The sequence below is a fragment of the Panicum hallii genome, chromosome 5 (genome assembly GCF_002211085.1).
Source record: "Panicum hallii strain FIL2 chromosome 5, PHallii_v3.1, whole genome shotgun sequence".
In the NCBI taxonomy this organism is placed as follows: Eukaryota; Viridiplantae; Streptophyta; class Magnoliopsida; order Poales; family Poaceae; genus Panicum; species Panicum hallii.
Genome location: NC_038046.1, coordinates 56,965,400 through 56,987,798, shown reverse-complemented (window position 1 = coordinate 56,987,798; position 22,399 = coordinate 56,965,400). Strand labels below are relative to the sequence as shown.

The 22,399-nt window shown below is 49.6% G+C and overlaps 4 protein-coding genes across 6 annotated transcripts; 1 reads left to right on the top strand and 3 right to left on the bottom strand.

The window, feature by feature from the left end:
• The first annotated feature begins 2,878 nt into the window (after window positions 1-2,878).
• LOC112892322 (hexokinase-8-like) lies at window positions 2,879-6,656 on the top strand. The gene is made up of 9 exons (XM_025959488.1): window positions 2,879-3,809; window positions 4,353-4,503; window positions 4,577-4,759; window positions 4,986-5,060; window positions 5,146-5,301; window positions 5,431-5,529; window positions 5,611-5,741; window positions 5,934-6,012; window positions 6,096-6,656. Exons 1-9 carry the CDS (start codon window positions 3,619-3,621, stop codon window positions 6,429-6,431), a joined length of 1,401 nt encoding a protein of 466 aa, XP_025815273.1. The 5' UTR covers window positions 2,879-3,618; the 3' UTR covers window positions 6,432-6,656.
• A 155-nt stretch (window positions 6,657-6,811) lies between these two features.
• LOC112892323 (proteasome subunit beta type-7-A-like) lies at window positions 6,812-9,682 on the bottom strand. 3 transcript variants are annotated; one of them, XM_025959489.1, is made up of 9 exons: window positions 9,534-9,682; window positions 8,975-9,116; window positions 8,303-8,444; window positions 8,123-8,219; window positions 7,952-8,021; window positions 7,773-7,877; window positions 7,457-7,555; window positions 7,067-7,160; window positions 6,812-6,979 (listed from the first exon to the last, which is right to left on the bottom strand). In XM_025959489.1, exons 2-9 carry the CDS (start codon window positions 9,113-9,115, stop codon window positions 6,906-6,908), a joined length of 822 nt encoding a protein of 273 aa, XP_025815274.1. In that variant the 5' UTR covers window position 9,116; window positions 9,534-9,682; the 3' UTR covers window positions 6,812-6,905. The 3 variants fall into 3 exon arrangements, with proteins under 3 accessions (XP_025815274.1, XP_025815277.1, XP_025815276.1); XM_025959492.1 differs by having other exon boundaries at window positions 7,067-7,157; window positions 9,534-9,681; XM_025959491.1 differs by lacking the exon at window positions 9,534-9,682 and adding an exon at window positions 9,383-9,525.
• Window positions 9,683-9,894: 212 nt separating this feature from the next.
• On the bottom strand, window positions 9,895-12,245 carry LOC112892324 (auxin-responsive protein IAA2-like). Its single transcript, XM_025959493.1, has 6 exons — window positions 11,354-12,245; window positions 11,177-11,258; window positions 10,793-11,094; window positions 10,542-10,689; window positions 10,381-10,444; window positions 9,895-10,269 (listed from the first exon to the last, which is right to left on the bottom strand). The coding sequence occupies exons 1-6, from the start codon at window positions 11,439-11,441 to the stop codon at window positions 10,225-10,227; spliced, it is 729 nt and encodes a 242-aa protein (XP_025815278.1). The 5' UTR covers window positions 11,442-12,245; the 3' UTR covers window positions 9,895-10,224.
• A 7,652-nt stretch (window positions 12,246-19,897) lies between these two features.
• On the bottom strand, window positions 19,898-22,060 carry LOC112895186 (clavaminate synthase-like protein At3g21360). Its single transcript, XM_025963106.1, has 3 exons — window positions 21,502-22,060; window positions 20,695-20,948; window positions 19,898-20,491 (listed from the first exon to the last, which is right to left on the bottom strand). Exons 1-3 carry the CDS (start codon window positions 21,871-21,873, stop codon window positions 20,131-20,133), a joined length of 987 nt encoding a protein of 328 aa, XP_025818891.1. The 5' UTR covers window positions 21,874-22,060; the 3' UTR covers window positions 19,898-20,130.
• Between the last annotated feature and the right edge of the window lie 339 nt (window positions 22,061-22,399).

The window sequence follows — 22,399 nt, the reverse complement described above, 5'->3', positions numbered from 1 at the left end:
CAGGAGGAGGAGAGGGAAAGGTAGCTAGCTAGCATGGAAAGGGTTAGGCAGAGAGGGAGGGGGAGCGCTCGCGCGTGTGTACTCCACTACATACGGCGCAGGCGTACGTACGGTGCAGCGGGCCGGGAGACCCACGAGGGGATCGCAACTTCTCTCCGGCCATGAAAGTTGAGCCGAGCGCGGTGGCAGCAGAGGCGGCAGCTTTCGTTCGAGTGTACTACTATACCAGCATGGGTGTGCGCCGCGCCGGCCGGATCTCCTCCCTCGTGAGCGCCATTTGACTTTGCAGCTCGTATCTCATCAGGTCCGTTCAAAATTGAAGGACCATGGTCAGGGGGCAGTGGCCACCCGCCCTCGTCTCCGTCTCGGCTACGGTGGCGCCGTGGTGGTGGGCGGCCACCGGCCCGGGGCAAAGCAAAAGGCGCCTTGCGCGAAAGGATCTTTGCGAGGACGTCACCGGGATAAAGGGGCGCCGGCCGGGTCGCCGTGGACGCGCGCACGTACAGGCGCCACGGCGGGGTCGGCGCCATACGGATTTGGAGCCACAGGTGATCGAAAGGAGCCGCCATGATAAGATTCTGCCTAGGGAGCGCACATGCACGATGTCTTGCTGAAGCTTTTGCATTGCTCGCGGGCAAAGCAGAACTGGAAAGGTCCTCTGGTGGTGGCTTTGACGGCTCCCCCAGAATTCCTCGTCAAATTCCGGGCGCCAAGCACAGGCAGGCCCTCCTCTTCTCAACGGAGCCCGTGTGCGTTTGTATTTGTATCTCTACACAGGGAAACGGGGATCGTCTCGTCTCTGCGCGGAGTGCTTTGACCAGGTAAAGGAAGAAGGAAGAAGCTTGGTTCGAGTTGGCGAGGCCGCCCGCGCGGGTGGGGCGACCGATGCTGAGGCAAGCATGACCGTCGCCGGCGCGGCCGGCCTCGTGGGTCTGCGCGCCCGCCCGTCGTCCTCGAAGCCCAGCCACACGTGCAGTGCGTCGCAGACCAGAATCACGATCATGATCGGCCTCGGAGTCGCAGGCCTCTGCACTGCACCGCACCCAGGAAGGAACGCCACTGTTGCTGTGCTTGATTTGAACATGACGTGCAGCCAACTGCTGTAGCATCAGGCGAGGACTGCTGGTACGCTCTCCACTACCGCACCTGATCATGAGGCCGGAGCACGGGGCACAGGAGTTCCGTCGTACCCGTGCCGACACGCGACGCTACTAGCAGGACGTTTGATGGCTCGCTCAAGTCAACTCAGCCGGGCTGTGTGCATGCGTGCTGGTGCTGCTGACGCCTCGGAGAGTCTGAGGTGAGATGCAGCGCCATGCAGGCGTTTGACCGCGCGCGCTGCTCGTTGTTCACGAGTCGTGGCACGTTTTAGATTCACCGATGCCGTAGCATCAGGAGCCCAGGAGTTCAGGAGCGAGCCGGAGTTTGTGGCGGAGTTACCACTGGCTCCCCTTAAAGATCACCGTTTCCCAGGCCCTCAAACCTTTGACTCGTCATCCTCAGTTCGCGGCTCGCAGTACACTCCGGCCACCGGAGACCGAGCCACAGTAGTAGTCTTTGATTAGTTTTGGCAGGTGCGCTCGAGTTGCACGGCGGGCACTCCGACGTGCCGTCGAGAGCCGGAGCTTCCTTGGCAAGGGTGCACGGTGCCACAGTGCGCCGCGCGCTGATTGGATACACAAAAACACGGCTCGCGTTCCAGGGGGAGCGTCGAGCGTGGCAGGGTTTCCGAGCTCGTTTTGGCACGTTTCGGAGCGCCGGTGGTCGGTGGCTACTGGTGAGGTGAGTACGGAGTATTTTCCAATGACCCCCTTTTGGCGCCTCTCGGTTGTCACGTTCCTGTACGAATCCTGCCTGCCTGGGGCCTTGTTTAGATCCCTTCCGACTTCCAACTTTTTACACTCTCTCTCCATCACATCAATTTTGGGACACATACATGGAGCAGTAAATGTATGTAAAAAAATAACTAATTGCACAGTTTAATTGTACATCACGAGACGAATCTTTTAAGCCTAGTTAGTCCATGATTAGATAAAATTTGTCAAATACAAACGAAAACGCTATAGTAGCAAAAAGTTCCAAAAGTTATAAAGATTTGCGATCTAAACGGGGCCTGGGTTTGAACAAAAAGAAGCAAGGGCGAGAGAAAGAAAGGTAGGCGTCCCGGGCCCAGCCCAATCATGCGAGTTTGAACCCACCACCCCCCGGGCCTGCTGCGGGGAATCCGTGAGATTTCGCACCACCACTTTTCGCTGTATGGGTTCCCCGTGCGATGCGCCCATGCTCGCCGCGCCACCAATCGCCGGGCCGGTCAACCCGCCTGGAGCTGCGTGCGCGGAAGCCCCGCGCGCCTCGAGAAACGGCCTAATGGGTAATCAAATCAAAGGCCTATCCATCCGCGAGCTCCGCAGCCGACGCCGGGCCGGCGGCCTTCGCGTTGCTTGGGTGGTGTGGCTCGCGGGCCCATTGGTTGGCTTGGTGGTAGCCGTCGTCTCTGGGCCTTTAGAGGCCGCAGAGGCGCGGATAACGGGTTGCGTGGGCTCGAATGAGTGGAGACAGATGGGCCGGACTAGATTTCAAACCCATGTGTGTGCTGGGAGCCTGCATTTTATCCCCTTTCCCCAGCTTCCGTATCCGCCGTCACCAGCCACCGCCTGCGTGTACGTACATCCTGTACTGTACGTAGACGGTCGTTGGCAATCGGAGCGTACACGACGCATCGCTCCTCCAGTCCTCCCTGCTTCCTCCGAGTGGGACACGCGGGCCAAAGTTCGCATGCCAGATGTCCTCACCTCTGTCCACGTTGCACCAGCCCAAAAAATTGCCTCTCCCTCCCTCTGATGAAACTGCCCACAAATGCCTCAAGGCAAGGCGCAGCATCAACACACACTCATCAGGAAGACTAGAAGAACTCCAGCACGTCTCCCACAAACCCTCTCCCTCCCAAGATCACAGCTCACGCAGACGCTTCCACTCGCCCCAACCCGGGGGGCCACCGGCCGCCGTCCGCGGGTGAGGGCGACCCTTCCCATCCCGGGCTCCCGGCCAATTTCTCCTTTCACCTCCACGGCAACCTGACGCAGGAACCTCCACTCCATGTGATCCCCGACCCAATCCGGCCGTTCCGCCCCCTGGATGGAATCTATTCCCGGAGCGCGCTAGCGTGATCCGCCCCCGCGCATCTCGCTCTGCAGGTCCCGAGAAGGTAGCAAGACAACAACGCCGCAACCACGCAGGAGCGCACGAGGCGCCGCCCTGCCCTTTTCCCATCCAGTTGAGCAATCAGTCGCCGAGAGATTGCCAAATTTCACGTGCCTCGCCCGTCTTTTCATGAGGATCGATCAGTTGCCGTTCCAAAACCGAGGATGCCATATTCTGCCCCCCGAAGAATCCCAAGGTTCCTGACTTTCCGCTTACTGCGGGCAGCTTTTCTTTTCCCCTTCTCCCCTGATCGAGCTGTTCCGAGCTCTTCGACGCCCTGCCATTTCTCCCCGCTTTCCTGAGCATTTTCCTTGGGTTCTTGAGTATAAAAATCCCGCCTTTTGTTGCCTTCGTGTCTCCTCCCGGTTCGAGTCCCCGGATCCACGATTCTAGATTGGCGAGTTGGGAGTTGGGGTCATGACGGCAGCCGAGGCGGTGGCAATGGCGGAGCAGGTGGTGGCGGACCTCCGAGAGAAGTGTGAGACGCCGCCGGCGCTGCTGCGCGAGGTGGCGTCGGCGATGGCCCACGAGATGGGCGCGGGACTGGAGAAGGAAGGCGGGAGCAGGGTCAAGATGCTTCTCTCCTACGTTGACAAGCTCCCCACAGGGTCAGTGTCTCTGTTTGCTTGTCTGATCAGAGGAAGCTTAAGTGTTCTGTTACTTTTTTGGTTTTAGCAACAGCTGAATAGTAAAATGTTTCTACGACCACCTGATACGATTCTTGCATGCTCATCAACACTGTTAATCAACACTGTTATCAAGAACGAAGTACCAAGCTGTTATTTATCTGATTCTGTTGGTGGCAATTTAATATGACTAGAAAGAAAATTGCCATCCCATGCTCAATTGACTGCGCTCCTGTTTCTGTAGCATGGAAGATTTAGTACTCAATTGTACAGTGTTTTGTCTAGATTCAAGGTGGCTGGCAGATAGTACTCCCTCCTTCCAAATTACAATTCTTTTTATTTTTAAACAAAATGTACATCTGGATGCATGAAAATATATATATCTAGAAAAGATAAAACGAATCGTAATTTGGGACGGAGATAGTATAATCTAAGGGTGGTTGATGAAGATTGCAGATTTCGAGGCAAATTTATCCTTGTCTTGCGCACCATTACAATTGCTTACTTTTATACTGCTGAATTTAGGGGAGAGGAAGGATCGTTCTATGGATTGGACCTAGGAGGAACAAACTTCCGCGTCTTGAGGGTGCAGTTGGGTGGGAATGAGAAGCATGTCGTTAACCGTGAGTCCAGAGAAGTTAGTATTCCTCCAGAGTTGATGTCAGGGAGCTCCTCGGTAAGTATAGATGTTCATATTTCACTTACTGCGGCTGATTTGGATCTGACATTATGCATTTTCAATATCTCAGGAGCTTTTTGGTTTCATTGCTTCTGAACTGGCCAAGTTTGTTGCTCATGAAGAGAAGTGTGCTAAAATATCAAATGGAAAGAAGCGAGAACTAGGCTTCACATTTTCATTCCCAGTGAAGCAACGTTCAGTTGCTTCGGGTACCCTTGTCAAGTGGACAAAGGCATTTTCCATTGATGATGCTGTAAGTCTTCATGTGCCCATAAGCCCAACTTGTCTTTGTTCAATGTAAAAATTATGTCAATTGAAGCACTTCAAAGATCCTGTATTGCTGCTCCCTTATTATTGTAATGATTTTGTCTTTTCTCAAGCTACTTTAGTAACTATGCAGATCAACTATATGCAGTGTAAGTTATGAACTTGATTGTTTATTGAGAAACCTTCCATTACATTAATTTCTCTGAAATCAGGTAGGTGAAGACGTAGTGGCTGAATTGCAAACGGCTATGGAGAAGCAAGGTCTGGATATGCATGTAGCTGCACTGGTGAGTATCAATAGATTTTCTATATTGGAGCCCCTTCAATAAAATCAAACAACTTGTGTTTTCAACAGATCTTTTGATGAAGCAGATTAATGATGCTGTTGGAACTCTGGCTGGAGCAAGATACTATGATAAAGATGTTGTCGCTGGTGTCATATTTGGAACTGGCACAAATGCAGCATATGTTGAGAAGGCAAACACCATTCCAAAGTGGGAAGGCGAGTTGCCCAATTCAGGGGATATGGTAAGGTTTGAGGCTATTCTTTGCACTATTCTATTAGTACCCAGAGAACAAATATTAGTTGGACCGTGCTACTTTTTTTATAAAAAAATGAATTTGTACACAACTTTAATGCCTTTTCCTTTGTTTCAGGTCATCAACATGGAATGGGGTAACTTCTGTTCATCCCATCTTCCTGTCACTGAATATGATCAAGAATTAGATGAGGAGAGCCTGAATCCAGGAGAGCAGGCAAGTATTCGTGTAGAAGATTGTCTGTTTTTTCCATACTGTTTTTTCTCATGTAGCTGTCTTGCTTTCCATTTCTTTCAGATCTACGAGAAGTTAATGTCAGGAATGTATTTAGGTGAAATTGTAAGGAGGGTGCTCCTTAAAATATCATTGGACTCCTCACTTTTCGGCAATATTGATCACGCTAAGCTCAAAACCCATTTCCTCTTGCGGTATGTTGTTGTCTGCTTGTCTTCCCTGGAGTTAATGCTGATGCTATAATCAGAAATGAACGATGTGAAACATTGATCTGAATGCATGTTTCCATTGGTACTTCAGCAAATTTGATGCTCTAATTGAACAGACTGTCAAATTCAATTCAACCTTGACTTATACTGATAGATATTGGTTTATGTGGTTTACAGGACTCCACATATTTCTGCAATGCACCATGATGAAACACCTGATCTGAAGATTGTGGCTGAAAAACTAGAAAACCTAGAGGTATGTTGATCTGGTGATCATTGCACCACAATTTATACCTGAGCCTGGTATAAGTATGTGATGCAATCTGTGTGTATTTACAGATAACAGGCACATCCTTGGAGACTCGAAAATTGGTTGTAGAAATCTGTGACATCGTGGCAAGAAGGGCAGCCCGGCTGGCTGCTGCAGGGCTTGCAGGGATCCTCAAAAAGCTCGGGAGAGATTGCAATGCCCAAGAGCAACGATCAGTCATCGCCATTGACGGAGGATTGTTCGAGCACTACACAAAATTCCGCGAATGCTTGGAGAGCACACTGGGCGAGTTGCTGGGAGAGGAGGCGTCCAAGTCAGTGTCCGTCAAGCACGCAGATGATGGTTCAGGAATAGGTGCTGCCCTGATTGCAGCTTCGCAGTCTCAGTACAGAAATGTTGAATGATATAGTAATAGCTGGCAAAAGTGTTGGCCATACATGTAGGGAAGATTAACTAGCTAGTAGCTCGAATTTCTTCCCCACATCTTAACAGTCCAGCATGTGCAGTTCACAATGCTGAGCTGGAAGCAATCTGTAACCGAAACGAAGCTTGACGAAGTGACTATGCATAGTTCCAATAACAGCATAGTTGCAGAGGTCTCCTAATCATGAAATCTCGCAACTTATGAACTTTTAATCATTTCATTTATGCATGAGCCAGCCATAGACTGTAAAATTGCTGAACAAGGTGACGTCCACCTTTTTTTTCTCATCTTTATCAAAGTTCCACAAACACGCCCATGTAAAAGCTAGTAATAAGCACGGATTCCGGACAACAGTTAACGCTGGCACATGTACCAAGCTTCTTTTTTCTTTCTAAAAAAAATGTGCCAACCAAACCATAACCATAAGTCCATTACAGCATACATGAATACATGATCATTCTTCCATGGCATCACCGACGGTAACCTCACCCTTGGTTTTCAAGGGAGTAATCTTCGTCGACAGTACCTCTACAAACAAAAGAATGGGTTATAATTTTCACAGCCTTATGCAATGCTAATTACACGAAACACAAAAGAAGTGACGCAAGTTCTTACCAGTCTGTCCCTGGACAAAGCTGTATCCCTTGGAGCTGACGTATGTCCTTGGATTTGGCAACTGGTGGTTCCTTAAGTATTCAGTTTTACCCTGCTAACATCATTACAACACTGGTCAGAAAAGGTCGAAGCTACTCAGTACAAGAAAATTGTGGCTTGTGAAACAGTTCTAGTAAAGGAACATCATCATGTTCCATGCATGATATAAGTTACCACAGATCAAACAAAACTATACAAAAAATTTTATGCGATACTATTGACCCTTAAATTTTAAGCACCTGCTTCCTTTGTTTCAGGGGGCCTTCACATATCCCTTCTTTCTATACAGTCTACACTCTACAGAGCATGTGTATTTTAATTGAACGCAGCTCTTGGTAGATATAGCCATACCTTGGTAATTACACAAACATCGACATTGCTGCCACTACCCAAATCATTGAAGATACCAGCACAAATTGCTTCTGATACAAGCTGTATTCCCTCTTCCCTCTGGGCAATTGAGATAATTGAAGTCAGTAAATTAAATAAAACAAGGGTTTTCAATTTTTTGAAGAGACATGTTGGAATATGGATCATCTTGTTTGACTTGTACAAAACATGCAACTAAATGGTTCCACTCAAGACAAACAATAGTGTTAAGTGTTTAACAAAAAAGGAAATATAAAGAAAAAACATTCTGCATAAACTAAAATGCTGTGGCACTTACCGTGAGGCCTTCTTTGTACTTTGATTCAAAAACTGACATTGCAGCAAGGGACCCTGAACCCATTGTGGCAAATGGCAGTGTGTCTGTTGAACCATGTGGATAAACCTGTGCATGACAAAGTCAATGATATCATATTTGAAATTTTCTTTGTGGTGGATCAGACAAATAATTGTACTCACTGTGTGTAGATGCGGTCCAGTACAATCAACTCCACCAAGAACAAGGGCCGCGCTAACATGACCTTGATATCTTCAATAAAATGACAGACCAAGTTAGATGTCAGCTCCAAACTGAAAGTGCTCATACTACTTAACATAACTTTTGAGTGAGACTGAGAGAGCGAGGATAACCTAAAAAGGTGCGATTTTAAGAGTGTAAGAGTTGTTACAACTCTTGATACGCGACCAGTTGCATATCGGTGGAGCTCCAGCTGGGAGCTAACCATGTCTAGGGAAAAGGTATAGTAATTATCTTCTTGTCAATGAAATAGACAAAAATGCAACAAACAAGTGTAGTATAACTAATCCTACCTGTTACGGCCTCCGTATCAGCAGCAGTTCCTGCTCCACAGCAATAGATATTTGGTGCCATATAATGAATTTTCTCACAGTTCTTGTCAGCAACTATAGGCCCCTCAGTTGCCCTTGTGTCTGCCCCAAGAACAACACCATCCTAGAAAAGAATGTACAGCGATGAGTGATCCAAGTAACATAATGGTTAACATCCCAGCCATACATGTGCCTAAAAGGTTAAACTATAATGTCCATGGAAAGAACAAACAATGGATGAGTAGTTTATCAATCATAGAAGTTGCTCAAACCAGAAGGCGCTCTATTCTCTTGAAATCTAAAAATCACTAATGCTGAACGGGAATGCAGGCTAGACTTGTTAAAACAGCTTAACTCTGCTACAGGCATATAAACAGCAGATGCTAGGAGTCTAGGATCAACTAATCTGCCACATCGCAGAGCTAAACGTCCAATAAAAGTAAATTGACTAGCGGGAGGAAATTCCCACAGCTGATCTACATAAACGGATAAACCTCACCAACGATACTTCATTACTTATGCAGTACTTTTAAGGCTTATGGAATCTGACTTAGTAAAAGCAGGACTTCTCCATACTATATCCCCTTAAAATAATTTGAATCCTATTCAGAAAATACCAAGAAAGCAGTGGATATATATATATCCCATACATACCGCAAAAACCAAACCAACAATTGTAGTCCCAGTCTTTCTGAAACCGGGAACCTTGAGGCCCTTCTTCTCCAGCATGCGATTCCTGGGGCACAGATCAAAGCTGAACCCGCCCTTGGCAGGGACATCCATTGACGCAACCATCCTGCACAACGACCAAAACACTTAGTAAACCTTATGTCAGGCTTCCTTTATGGCATTATCTTCGCCTTCAATTCCAGCAAAAGGGCTACTGAGATAGAATTCTACTAGTGCTTGTTGTTCCGTTTTTCTGTAAAAAATCACATACTGATGGGGCATGTTTTGAACTTCGTGGGCCGTTCAAAACTTCAAATCCGCAGCCAGAGCATAAATAAGAAGCGCACTTTACACGTACGCGAATGGAACCAAACAATCGAGGAGAGCGAGCACCTCCACCCGCGTTGTTCCGCCAATGGCCACAGAATCAAAGCACGGGGCAAGGCGAACCCTACCCCGCCGCCGATCGAGAGTGAACCGTCCGTACAGGCAAGGAGGAAACAGGAGCGAGAAGTGAAAGCGGATAGGTGCGCCGCGACCGCACCTGAGAACGGGTTCGGGTCAGACGCGCAGCGAAGAAGCGACGAACTCTGGCAACCGCCTCGAGCTCGGGTCGACGGCGGCGGCAGCACAGATTGGGGAAGAAGAAAGAACAGAAGCGAGCGGTACGGGGGCCTCCTACTCGTGATGGGCCAGGGCCGTCCGATCAGGGGCCGCGCGGAGCTCCGTGCCCGCACGGTGGGCCGCCGCCCTCGCCGCGTGAGGTTAGTTGGGCCGGGTAGTGTTGGGCCTTCGTAACCGGCCAAGGCCGTGCTGCGCCTCCAACCAGGCCAGCAGCATTGTCAGTCCAATGTTCAGTCCGCTCAAACGATCGAGTTCAGATTTCAGCTATGAATCCTCAGAAGTTCAGAACTTACTCCACTGTCTTGATCATTCACGAGAACACACTAAGATCAGATTCATGCTACAATTTCGCAATTTTTACCACCGAGATGGCCTCAAAAGCAGGCAAGAAAGACCATTGACTTATGAACACCTAATACTACTGCATTACATGACCCTAAACACCGTCATGTCTTGTTCCCTCCCATATACTGGTACGGTGGTACCACTGCACTACTATTAGCAGCAACACAGAAAGACATAAAAAGGCCAGTCTCAGGCCAGTGCTCCACTTGGGACCTTTTCTACAAGCTGGTGATGCGTGGAACAGAACAGAACAGAGCTTGGATGGCTCAGCAGTCGGCTGCAGCCCTCTTCCTGCCCCCGCCTGCTCTCAGCTGCAACAGAAGAGGACACCACGCGTGTCGATTCATTCAGTCAGTGGATGAACCTGAAAGCAGGAACCTGTGGGGGACCGGAAATTCCACCACTTGGGAGTTGGGACTCACCGACGAGGCCGGCAGGTCGGAGCTCTTGAGCACGCGCAGCCTCTTCGCGGTGGCCACGAACATCCTGCGGCGGAGATAGGCACGTGAGAATTCGATGAAATCGACACCGTGACTGATGCAGACAGATACACGTTGATTGATCCTTTTCAATTTCGACTTACTCCCAAGGGACGTCGCCGACCAGCACCCGGTCGCCCTCCTCGTCTTCGTACACCAGCGTGTAGTCGCCGCCGATCACGGGCTCCGCGGCCTCCTCCGCCTCCTCGCCGCAGCGCCTTCCCACCGCGGTGGCGGCCGGGTCCCTCTGAGCTGCGCAATCGAGATGATTTTTTTTTCGCGTGATCAGACGACGAGCACAGATATAGCCGCATGCATCGCTCTTGGAACGAACGGGGCGCGATGGGGAACGAACCGGCGAGCAGGCCGCGGAAGAGCTTGCCGACGGAGGAGGAGAGCTCGGCGTAGCCGCCGTACGCCCTGAGGTCCACCTTTCGCCCGATGGGCACGCCGTCCATGTTGATCTTCACGAACAGGCCGCCCTTGTGCCCGCCCTCCCCGGCGCCGCCTCCCTTGGCGCCGCCGCCGCCCTTGACCCCGCCGTCCTGATGATGAGCGGACGACGACTGGGGCGACTGCCTGGAGGACGCGAGGTTCCTCCTGAACGACCGCACCGGCGGCCACCCCACCACCGGAGCAGCTGCTGCTGGCCTGGTCCTGACGACGGATTACGCGACCATTAAAATTTGACATTTTTTTTTTCAGAAACAAAGCAGAGATCAACGGCTTCGGTACCAACCTTGTCTTGGAGCCATCGCTCCCTTTGGCAGCTTGGAGAGCAAAAGCAGCAGCATCACCGGGCTCCTCTCCGGCGTCCAGACCTGAGGCCGCCAAGCAAAAGTTGGCGTCAAGATCAAAACCCGGAGCTACTAGCCATTTGCAACAGATAACAAGAAGCAGTTTTTGGCAAACTAACCGGAGGGCTTGGCGAAGTAGGCCGGGAGGCCAAGGCTGAGCTCGAGGCCGCTGTCTCCAGCCTCTCCGAGCCGGCCGCGCCACGCCATGGTCGCCGCCTTCCTTTCCCTCTAGCTCAGCGCGCGCAGAACAAGCTCACGGTCACGGGTCACACACGACTCAGAAGCAGAGCACAGAGCAGGGAGAGAGACGAGCAGTAGACAGAGGGGAGCGGGATTTATAAATGAGGATGGCGACCGGCGAGGAAAGGCTGCCCCCTGCCTAGCAGGCCAGCGAGAAGAGAGCGGTGAACAGGGGGAGGACAGGGCAGAGCACAGGTGCTGCTCCGCGCGGCGCCCGAGGTGACCAAAAGGCGGCAAGGGTTTGCGAGCAAGGGACAAGGCTCGAGTGCTTTCAGGCCCTGAGCATTCAAAGCTGCAGTTGAGCTAGGTTCAGTCGCACACTCGCACGGAAAGAGGGCGAGCTCCTCTGTTCTGACCTCTCTCTCTCTCTCTCTCTCTCTCTCTCTCTCTATAGCTCGCAGCTCGGTCGCTGGCTGCCTGCGCGGCTGTGGGCTAAGCTACAAGCTATGGTAGGGTGCAGAGATAGGCTAGGGAATAAGTGCAGGGCGAGATTCCGAGGGCGGAGCAGACGCCGGGAAGGGAAACGAGAGCACCCAGCAACGGCAGCAGGAGGAAGCAAAGCAGCTAGCTTATCTGTGGCCGCCGCCCCGCCAAGGCGCCAAGCAACGGCTGCCTACCAATTGAGATCAATCGTGTCTCTCCCCCTCTGCCTGTCAAGCGTCAGGAGCCAAGTGTGTGTGATGGTGTTGCGGTGCTCTCCTCGCCCTTATAAACCGGAGGAAAAGCGGGGCGAATCTGCTGCTCAATGGCATCCATCGCTTTATCCTTCCGTGCTCTTTCGCATTATGAATCCTTCGGAGGGTACCAACGGATCTTCTTCATATCTAAATAAAAGGTTGCAAAATACTCTGTTGTATCCATTTTCTTCATAAATAAAGGACCTGTTTCAGCAGGGAGAAAAGGAACAGTAAGAAAAAATGTTTGCTTGCTGTTGGTGCAATGCAAGTGGTGGTGACAAAAGACTTGTCCAGCCCTGGCCCTGTTTGACGCGCCGAAACAACGCGAATATGACTGATCGAGTGGCTGATGAGGCAGCTCGGTGGCCGCTGGGTCCCCCGGCCCGTGTGATCATCGGTAGATGCGTGTGAGTGAGTGTGACAAAAATGGCGGTGCTGGATAAAGAGGAGAGGGGAGGGGGGAGCGTAGAGTTGGATAAGATAAGCTCAACATTTTGTCCATGGCTGCATTTGCTCTTTCCATTTCTTGATATAGATTTTTTTTGGTTAAAAAAATCCATAACGTAGTGTTGCGATTCTGTCCTTGCAAAATCAAAACCATGGCAAACCGCGAGGCCGGACTGGATTGGATGATTTAGAAGCGACGTCTGATGTAGATGCCATGCTGTCTGATTAGCATGCCCTGTAGTATATCTCTGCTGGATTAGGACACAGACTTTTTCGATAGTGTTCTTGGGTTCTTGATTTACTAAGTATCTATAGGAAACGAAGCGTCAAACACATTCCGTTCATAGATTGAGCACGCGTCGATTTTGCAAGTATCATCCATTCGCGCCCCCGGCGAGCCATGGAGATGTCTACCCTAAAGATGAGTTGTCCTCTGCTTCACAAGTACTCCATTAACCTATGTGTATTGTGGAGAGGAGAAGATAACTGAAGACCTTAATTAGCCTAGAAAATCGAGTTATCTTCACCGATCTGGAGTCTGAAGATAACCATGCGGCAGCCATGGCGGCGAGCCGGCGAAGGCGGCTTCCCTGTGACCCTGTCTAGTAGTACTGTGCTAGTAGCTAGCACACCAGCCAAGTGCAGAGGGGACAGTAGAGTGTGACACATTGAGGCTGCTCGGCGGGTCCCGCCCCCGGCCGCGAAGCAGCCAACGAGGAGACGAAACGTGTTGCCATCTTCCTGTCGCTGTCAGCGCGGGGCCCACATGGCTGGACGGCGACCGGCGATGGACGGACGGGGCGGGGGCCGTGGGTGGCTACCGGCTCAGGCTGCGTCGTCGCGACTTATGCAGCACCATCATATTCCCCCCCTACACCCAAAACAGCAGTAGGCGCTGGCATTCCTTTTCTGTGCTGTTGCAGCTACATGTGAACAAGAACCGATTCCAAAGGCCATTGTGGTGTCATGGTTGGTTGCCTGGTTGGTTTGCCTGCTTCCATACAGTAAAAACAGCCCAAAGAATTTGTCTTGTGTGTGTGAAAAAACAGTGTGGTTATTTGTTCGAAAAATCAGTGTGGTTAATATTCGTGGGAATTTCGTGCTTGTTATGAAAATTGTTATGATTCTTTATTCTATAATGATTGGTGTGGATGAAGCTGTTGTTATTTTTTTGGGGACATACAAATTCCCGGATGGCAACATTTTGAAGCGAAACATATCCTCAAAGAAGCGAGGAGGAAAAAAAAAGCTAAAAGACGGTATAGAAAAAACACCACTCGCCGAAGGATAGAATAACCTAGTAGTAGCATCTCAAACTTGTTTAACAGAAGGGACAAGCACCCTTGACGTTTTGATTCGAACAAAAAGTATTAGCTTTGCTATGAAAATACATTATTTTTTGTTTGGATACAAAACTATATTTATGGATTTTTTTACAAAATCCATCATATTTCCCTGACTATTTTTAAATTACTTTTAAGCGGTCAACATTGAACATTGCTCGTTGTGTATTGATAGAGAATGCTTTGCTGATTTTCTTTGACTCAAAGCTATGTCTAAAGCTATATTTATGGAAAAATGACAAAAACCATCATACTTCCTTGACTTTTTTTTTTAAGCAGACAAAATTGAATGTTGCCAGTCGTTTATTGATAGAGAATACTGGCTGATTTTCAGTGACTCAAAGCTATGTCTTCAGGGAGAGGCACTTTTTTCCCTAGCAACAAATTTTACATTTTGAGGGTGGAAAAGGTTGCTAGTTACATGATGGATACAATGGAAAAGTAAAAGCCGGTGGAGGAAGATGCCACTTGGAAAGCCAAAGCAAAGTAAGTTAGTAGTAGTGCTTCCATGGTGTTCCAAAGAAGTGACAAGCATGAATTGAAAGCCACTCGAGAGTCTGATTTTGAAACAGCGTGTACCACATCCTTGCATGGTGATTCGAAGGTAAACCATATGGAAGAGCATATAAGCTCCACCACTTCTCTCGACTTGTTGTTTTCTTGGAAGAATTTTTCAGTTGGATGTAATGGAGAATGAATATCTATCATCGATCCATGACCTGGTGGCGTTCCACAAAAGTCTTGGTTCTTTCTGCTGTTTAGTATGAGGTCAAGTGAGTTCCTTAAGACTCTTGCTTCTTCTTCATAACTAAATTGCCCAGGAAAGTTCTTGAAAAAAAATGACTTGATGCATGTAAGGTTTTAAGTTTTAACCCCTAAACAGCCTTCTTTTCGCTGATAGCTCAGTCTCACAAGTACGAGCAGCACTTTCTTTTTCTGGAATTAAGAGAGCTTGAACACTTTCTGTTTCTATTTTTTAGAAACAAGTTCACATTTGGAGGGAAAAGATTGTTAGCTACACCTAGAACTTCAGATAGTACACTGAGAAAGAATGCTATTTTCATTCTTTTTCCCTAGTTCCTTCCTTTTTCTTAGATAATGGAAAAGATTATCCCGCTTTATCTTCCTCATTAAGGGGATCAGACCAACATCACGTAGTAGCAACCACACCAAACAAGGGTTAGCTGTATTAGTTTTCTGTGGAGAAATAGTCATTTCTGTTTCCAAAAGCGTGGAGCAGCATGCGTACCAATCACTAAGAGAAAGAAAGGCAGAAGCAGAGGAGCCACATCCACATGGACTCTGATTATAGTTTTGGACCGGTCCCTGGACAGGAATATCAGAATCAGGCGGCGGCGGCGGCTGCTGCTGCTTCATCCGGCGGTAGTCCAGAGGGCCCCCTACAAAGTGCACTTGGGCTGTTAGATGGGCCAGTCCTTATCATTCGTGGCTTGCTGCACTGTGTGTGATCTGTGTGCGTGTATGGTGGGTGGGCCTGCTCCTCTGTTTTTCGGCTCTGGACCTTGTTCATACGGGTCATGCCGATCACATCAAGCAAGACCCGTTCAAAGAAGATATCGCAGTAAGGACCACTTGGCGGCCTGGACATGGAAGTTCAAGACAGCCTATTTAGTTTTAGAGGGCTAAAATTTAACTCTATCATATTCAAAGAAATCTTAATATTTAGTAGTATTAAATAAAATCTAATTACAAAACTATTTGCAGAACTTCTAGGCTAATCTAAGAGACGAATCTAATAAGATATATTAAGACATGATTAGTGGATGGTTACTGTAGCATCACTATTACAAATTATGGAATAATTAGGTTCATTAGATTCGTCTAGCAAATTAGCACACATCTGTGCAAAAAGTTATATAAACAAAAAAGATTCTTATTTAACGTGACGGGGCTAAAGTTTAGCCCTACGGAACCAAAAGGGATCTAAATTTAGTCCCGTCGTATCGGATATTTGGATAACAATTAAAAGTATTAAATATATTTTAATTATAAAACTAATTATGTAAATGGAGGCTAATTCGCGAGACAAATTTATTAAACCTAATTAGTTCATAATTTTACCATGTTGTGCTATAGTAAATATGTGCTAATGATGGATTAATTAGACTTGATGGATTCGTCTCGTGAATTAACACGCGCTTATACAATTAGTTTTACAGATGGTTAATATATAATTTCTGTATTTAGCATCCAAACATTCGATATAACCCTAACAAAAAATTAGTTTCATCAAACATGGCAGAAGACTGTAGGACACAGCCGATTGATCGAGAAGGCAACTTCCACTGGCGTCTAACAGGACAGAGATGAGATGAGATTGATCATCATAGCCTGAGAGAGAGAGAGAGAGAGAGAGAGAGAGAGAGAGAGAGAGAGAGAGAGAGGGCTCCGATCCGGGCGGGGCCTGACTGCATGGAACATGATGGCGGCTTTTGGCGAAGCCTTTCCCCTGAAGCCATGTGCTGCCGCGGCGCATCATGTCCGGGAAGAAGAAGAAACAGATGGTCCTAGCCCTAGCACGACGATGAGGCAGCCGGTCGTCCGGGTCCGGGCACTCCGCTCCGTCGGCTTGGTAAAGAGAGCACGCAAAAGCTTCGCTCCCTCGCTTTTCGTTACGATGTACATGCACACCACAGAGCGTTACACCTTACGCAAATGATTGGTCACTCTTTTTTCGAACAATCCACCGATCACCACCTCACTGTGCAGTGCTGGTCGTTGGCTCACTGCATTGCATTGCATTATTGTTACGGCTTCGTTTTTCTTATTAAAGAAAATCAAGGTTGCCGCGAAATTTGAGTGCTGCGAAGCTTCTCGCGGTGCGGAACTGGTAGGAAGCTGTTGACACACACACACGGCATGCAGCATGGAAACTTTTCCCCGTGGAGTTATCGTTATCTTCATCTTGGCTCGATCACCAGCCCAGACGTGCTGCCAACCCAGGGCACCACAAGAGACGGTTGGTGAGCACCGAAGGGACCAGCTGCTCGCACGCTCGTTGAACCTGTGGCAACTGCACGTCTGCAGCGTGGTTGCGTGGCTTTAGTTTTTCCAGTAGAGAATCCGAGATCTCGCACGTTTCCAGATGACGCGTGCGCGGACGCGAACTCGACGCAGATGCAATGCACCACATGCCGCAATTTCGCTGCTCGCTTTAGCCCGGCCGCGGCCGATCGGGTCGCCGGCGGCCGGGCTAGTGGCGGTGCTGCGCCGTCCACATCGACCTTATCGGCCGGCCCGGGGCACGGGATGGTGCGCGTGCGCAGCAGCTGCACTGTTCCTGCGCCAGTGCTCGGCACTACCGGATCCCTCTCTCTGGCGGCCCCAGGTTCCGTTCATACGGATCGATCTACAGAGGACGCGAGGCGCTACGCCTGTTTGCCGCCGTAAACTTTCTTTGGCAAAGGGCTCCACCCCTCTCCCCCGGCATCAGATACGGCCGGGGCGAGGGAGTGTCGTGTTGCCTGGAGAGGAGAGGACGTCCTGCGCGCGCGACTCCTCCCTGAGAGCAAGTATTAATGTACTGTAGAGCCACCTCAGCAGGCTGAATACATGGACACGTCATAAATTTCCTTGCTGGCAGACAGAGAAAACACGGCACACGAGAAAAAGAAGCCTTGCTCTGAGGCGACAGGCTTCGAGTGGTAGAATGATCGGGCCCTGCCCACTGCGGCACTGCGTGTGTGCTTCGCGTGCCCTGGGAGCAGTGGCGTCGATTGGACACCAACACACATCATGTCAGTTAACCCGATGCGCTGCTAGCTTCCTGCTAGATCGATTGCTTGTCAGGCAACAAGTGCCCCCTCACAAGGCCGGCACCAACTAGCTGCACGGACGGCGCGCGAGCAGTTCTGGTCCGTACCAAATCCTCTTCGTCAAAGGGTGATAATTTCCGATGCTGATGATTTGGCTTGCGAACCTGAACCGATATACCTGATCTTCAGCAGAGATTCGTTTTGCCTGGTCATTCTCATTCAGAGACTGTAAAAAGAAAAAAACTACTAGCATACTAAGCTCCTAATAACCTAGTAGTAGTACTAGTAATTTATTGTTATTAGGACGGCAACGGGCACAAATTCGCTGGTTTTGCTATCCTAAACCTGTGCCCGCGAAAATTATTTAGATCCATTAAAAAACCAATAGCCATGGTGGGTATAAAATTTTGGCCAAACCCAAACCCATCGGTTAACGGGTAGCCACGGGTCGCCCATGGGTCATCCGCGACCGAAGATATTCCTTTACGCATTGGTTGCACCCTTATCATGATAGAAACTCGTCAATGATCAATACGTATATATTCTTCTCATTATCAACTATGCTTTGATTTAAATAACTAAGAGAGACAATACATTTATCTAAGCAACAAGTTATAGAATTTATTGTATAAAGATACTGGAGGGAATAAAATTACATGTAACAAGTTTAGTACTTCAAATGGCACTAGTATTAACAATGTTATAAGTCCACACTAAAATAGTGGTATTATAATCAAATTTGTTACAAGTTCATAATAAAATGATGGTACTAACACCAATTTTATTAAAAGTTTACAATAAGATGGTAGTATGTACTAGATTGCAATGGGTTTTAAAAAATCCACGGGTTTACGGGTTTTGATATTATTGGAATAAATCCATGCCTATAAACCCAACAGTTAGAACCTCTTGCCCATTAACGAACCCACGGGTCTAAAAATTGATCTAAACATGTACCCTAATGTAGTAAAAACCTGTACCCTAATATAAGTAAAAACCCATCGGTTAAAAACCCATCAGGTTTCAGAATTCAGGTACCCGTTACCATCTCCGGTTGTTATCTTGCCTCGAGCGGCCCTGAAATGCTTGACGACTCATCTAACCACCGGAAAAGGATTACCTTTCCAGTCTCGCTTTTAATCTTGTCGGGAAATGCAAGGGATTACGTCCAGCTTTTCTAGATGCCCAAGAGCACTTTCCCTCGTAGATTCGGACCAGGGAAACACGAAGATCAATCAGCATCCTCATCAACGCGGTTTCACGGCCAACTATTATGAACATCATGTAGTCCCGATATATACACATGATGCACATCACTGCCAGCATTCTCCGCTGCTGCCTCGTAGAAGAAAGAGGATACGAGACCACATCGCTGCTCCGGCGAAGCTGCAGACAGCACCAGTAGCGCCCTCGCAAAGCGGCAGGTCTCATGTTCAGAACCTCAGATCAGCGACGCCGCCGCAGCGCGGGGCAACGAGTCCTTTTCCCTTTTCTCCCAGGCGCTTTCGCTTTCGGGACGGGGAGAAAGCAGAGCCCGCGCCGGCGCGACCCAGATCACCGGGCGGAGGATGGAAGATTCGCGGCGCGTGACGGCCGCACCTGCTCCGTTTCTCCCCTTTCCTATCTGGAGGTCGTCCTGGGCATGAGCGGAGGGGAGTGGGCATCCGCATCCCATCATCGCTCGGCTTTTGGATGGATAGGTCGGTTCGCCGCGCCGTCTGGTGAAAGCTAGATGCTAACTAACGCTCTCCTTCTTCGCGGCTGATCATTGTCGTTTGTGCGGGCTAATCCAGTGCCGACATGCAAGCTTATCACCTTGTGCTGGTGCCTGGTATTCCCCTCCGCGGATCATCATTGGGTGGATACCTGTGGTGTGGAGGAGGAGGATATTGCTAGATAGTACAAAGCTTTTTTTTTTTTTGCGAATGTTTGTTTTTCTAAAGGAAACAAAGGTAGGGGAAAGCATGTTTGTCGGACAGGGGACACACACACTGACACGTTAAGTGAACCGGGCCTAAATCAAGTTCCGGCCCACTATGTGTAAACTGGCCTATGGGCTTGGGTGTATAACGAAAACGAGATGGGCCCGCTCTGAGTATACTTCTTCCTTCATCTTGGTCCGCCGTGCAGAATAAAACGAATCCTTCTAGATCATGAAGGCAGCTAGACAATGATCACAATTCACCCATGCGCCACCAACATTCAGGCAGTGATCAATCAACATTCAAGCAGTGAACCAAGCCAGAGCTACAGGCACACGTGCACTTTCCCTTTCGTCATTACAAAGCCTCCTCTTCCCAGCGTCAGAAATTATTCCCAGTTCAGAGCGCCCGCACATCGACACACATCCACATCCACACCGCAGGCCTACGCTTCACCTTCAGGTTCATTCATGGCGCGTCTACAGATCATTTCATTTACAGAGCGAGGCAAGGATGCGCCGCGGGGGCTCGAACGACCGCCGGGAGTGCAGGACGGCCCAGTTGTCGATGAGGAGGATGTCGCCGTGCTGCCACGGGACGGCGGCGCACTCCTCCTCCAGGATCCTGCCGCACTCGGCGATCACGTCGGCGGGCAGGGGCGAGCCGTCGCCGAAGGTCACGGCCTTCACGGGGTCGTTCCGGGCGTCCTTCCACCCGGTGTGGGCGGCCACCATGCTGTTGAACCAGATCTTCCTGCCCCGGCTCTCGTCCCACTTCACCGCCGGTATCGGGCCCATTACGGTTTTGACGCCGTCGTCGGTCCATTCCAGCTTCATGCCAAGCTTGGCAGCCCTGTGAAGAATGGTTGGGTCAAATTTCCAGCTAAGAGCAGCAGTTCCACTGAAATCCAATTCCAGTTGGTGCAACGGAAGTCCACTAGAAAAATCAGTGTTTGGACTGAAGAAATGGCATTCTTTTTTTTGCAAATGTTAAATGTTGCGAACTCATGACAAAATTATGGTAATTTCATAATTGCAAATCTGCAATGAAGTTACCTCTCCTCAGCGACGGCTTTATCTTTAGTGAGAAATGTTGACTGCCATCCACGACCAATTGGAGAAGATGGGTCGTCACCCTCTCCCAAGACCCTTGTATATATCAGTCCATCCTTCTCCAATTTCTCCACAAATTCGGGGAATTTTTCCTTCATCCTCTTGTAGATATGATGGCTCAAAACTATTGGTGTTTCTCCACCACTCTTCGGTTCAACTTCACAAAAGAAGAACAGCTTTGATGGAAATGTTGGAACCTAAAAACAAATGGTTATTGACCATAAGTGCTACGCAGGAAAACAGCTCCAAATGAGATTATGTGTTCAAAATGGATTTTGCACCCAGTAAAATTTACTGATTGATTCTACAATGGTATAAAAAACACTCTATACTTTTAGTGTAGCTCGGTACTGTCAAACATTAAGTTTTAGCAAGGCAAGTACTAAATAAAAATTTGTTTATTGCTCAGCGCCGACAGATGACTGATCTCCCTTAATTAAATGGTTAGAGGATTTCAACTATTAAAATACTAGTCAAATTACATTCCCCTACTGCATCTACATTAAGTAAATCTCCAGTTAGTAGAAAATCGCCCATGACTGTTAACATCTACTTTCATTTAAAATTGCTAAGCTTTTTTTTTATCAAAGAGGAGTACTAACTTTCAAGCAAAGCATATCCAAATGTTGTACGATTATGATATAGAATCGGTCGTTTGTGTTGCCTCCTCAATTTCAGTTATTCAGCTGCTTGTGGTTGTGCAGAAGAGGGATCCTTGCGATGAACTTGGGCCCGGAGGCTGACGCTCACCTGGGCCATCTCGTGGTGGAAGGGGATCTTCTGGTCGGGCGGCGACTCGTTGGCGGTGAACACCCGCCCCACCACGTTGGTCCGCGGCGCGGCGCCGCCGACGTACGGCAGCTCCTCGTACCCGAAGGCGTCGACGGCGCGGTCGAAGTCCGCCGCCGTCCGCGCGGGGAACCCCCGCAGCAGCAGTGCCCCCGCGTCCCTCACCAGCGGCTCCAGCCGGGACGCCCGCTCGGACCGCACGGCCGCCAGGAACTCGTCGACGCCGCCGGTGGCGACGGACGCCGGGGCGCTCGGGACGAGCACCGCCGGGAAGGCGACGCCCTCGACGACGCGCTGCTGCGGGAGGCGCGCGTCCTGGAAGTAGCTCGCCATCAGGGCTCGGCGCTCCTCCGGTGTGGGGTGCGTGAGCGAGACAGCGAGCGGCCGTGAGAGCGGTGACGAGGACGATGAGGCGGCTCCGTGGTGTGTCCGGATTTGCTTGGGATCCGTGCCTCCTTGGGATGAACGTGGACGGCTTCGCGGGAGTTTTCGTGGGTGTTGTCGAGTCTCGAGCGAAGCAGACCGCAGGAGTGGTCACGGCAACACGGACAAAGTTGCTGTTAACTTGTACGCTTGTACTGTTCTACCATCTGGAATCCTGATAGAGACTCTTGCAGAAGTTGGAGAAATCGAAAGATATTTCTCGAGGAAATTCACTATACGGGGGCACATTACTATTGGGTGTCCATGTCGATGGCCGCTCCGGCTGCTGGGGCACTGGCCGCCGTGCTCTGCGGCGTGGGAAGTTGCTTAGGTGCGCAGGGGAGCTGCGCAGGATGTCGTCGGTCGTCTCCGTCGTCGCGCGCGGCTACTCTTTCTACGAGCGGCGAGCGTTGGGACGAGCGGAGGGAGGAGCAGA

Bases quoted from the DNA above. Each gene is read 5' to 3' on its own strand.
- LOC112892322 (XM_025959488.1), top strand. From the start codon at position 3,619: ATGACGGCAGCCGAGGCGGTGGCAATGGCGGAGCAGGTGGTGGCGGAC. The intron at 3,810-4,352 runs GTCAGTGTCTCT...TGCTGAATTTAG, and splicing joins GTTGACAAGCTCCCCACAGG to GGGAGAGGAAGGATCGTTCT. The intron at 5,530-5,610 runs GCAAGTATTCGT...CATTTCTTTCAG, and splicing joins GCCTGAATCCAGGAGAGCAG to ATCTACGAGAAGTTAATGTC.
- LOC112892323 (XM_025959489.1), bottom strand. From the start codon at position 9,115: ATGGTTGCGTCAATGGATGTCCCTGCCAAGGGCGGGTTCAGCTTTGAT. The intron at 8,220-8,302 runs GTAGGATTAGTT...CCTTTTCCCTAG, and splicing joins TGATACGGAGGCCGTAACAG to ACATGGTTAGCTCCCAGCTG. The intron at 7,878-7,951 runs GTGAGTACAATT...TGTCATGCACAG, and splicing joins CTGGACCGCATCTACACACA to GTTTATCCACATGGTTCAAC.
- LOC112892324 (XM_025959493.1), bottom strand. From the start codon at position 11,441: ATGGCGTGGCGCGGCCGGCTCGGAGAGGCTGGAGACAGCGGCCTCGAG. The intron at 11,259-11,353 runs GTTAGTTTGCCA...TGGCGGCCTCAG, and splicing joins CTACTTCGCCAAGCCCTCCG to GTCTGGACGCCGGAGAGGAG. The intron at 11,095-11,176 runs GTTGGTACCGAA...ATCCGTCGTCAG, and splicing joins AGCGATGGCTCCAAGACAAG to GACCAGGCCAGCAGCAGCTG.
- LOC112895186 (XM_025963106.1), bottom strand. From the start codon at position 21,873: ATGGCGAGCTACTTCCAGGACGCGCGCCTCCCGCAGCAGCGCGTCGTC. The intron at 20,949-21,501 runs GTGAGCGTCAGC...ATTTGTTTTTAG, and splicing joins TCCACCACGAGATGGCCCAG to GTTCCAACATTTCCATCAAA. The intron at 20,492-20,694 runs GTAACTTCATTG...CATTCTTCACAG, and splicing joins AAAGCCGTCGCTGAGGAGAG to GGCTGCCAAGCTTGGCATGA.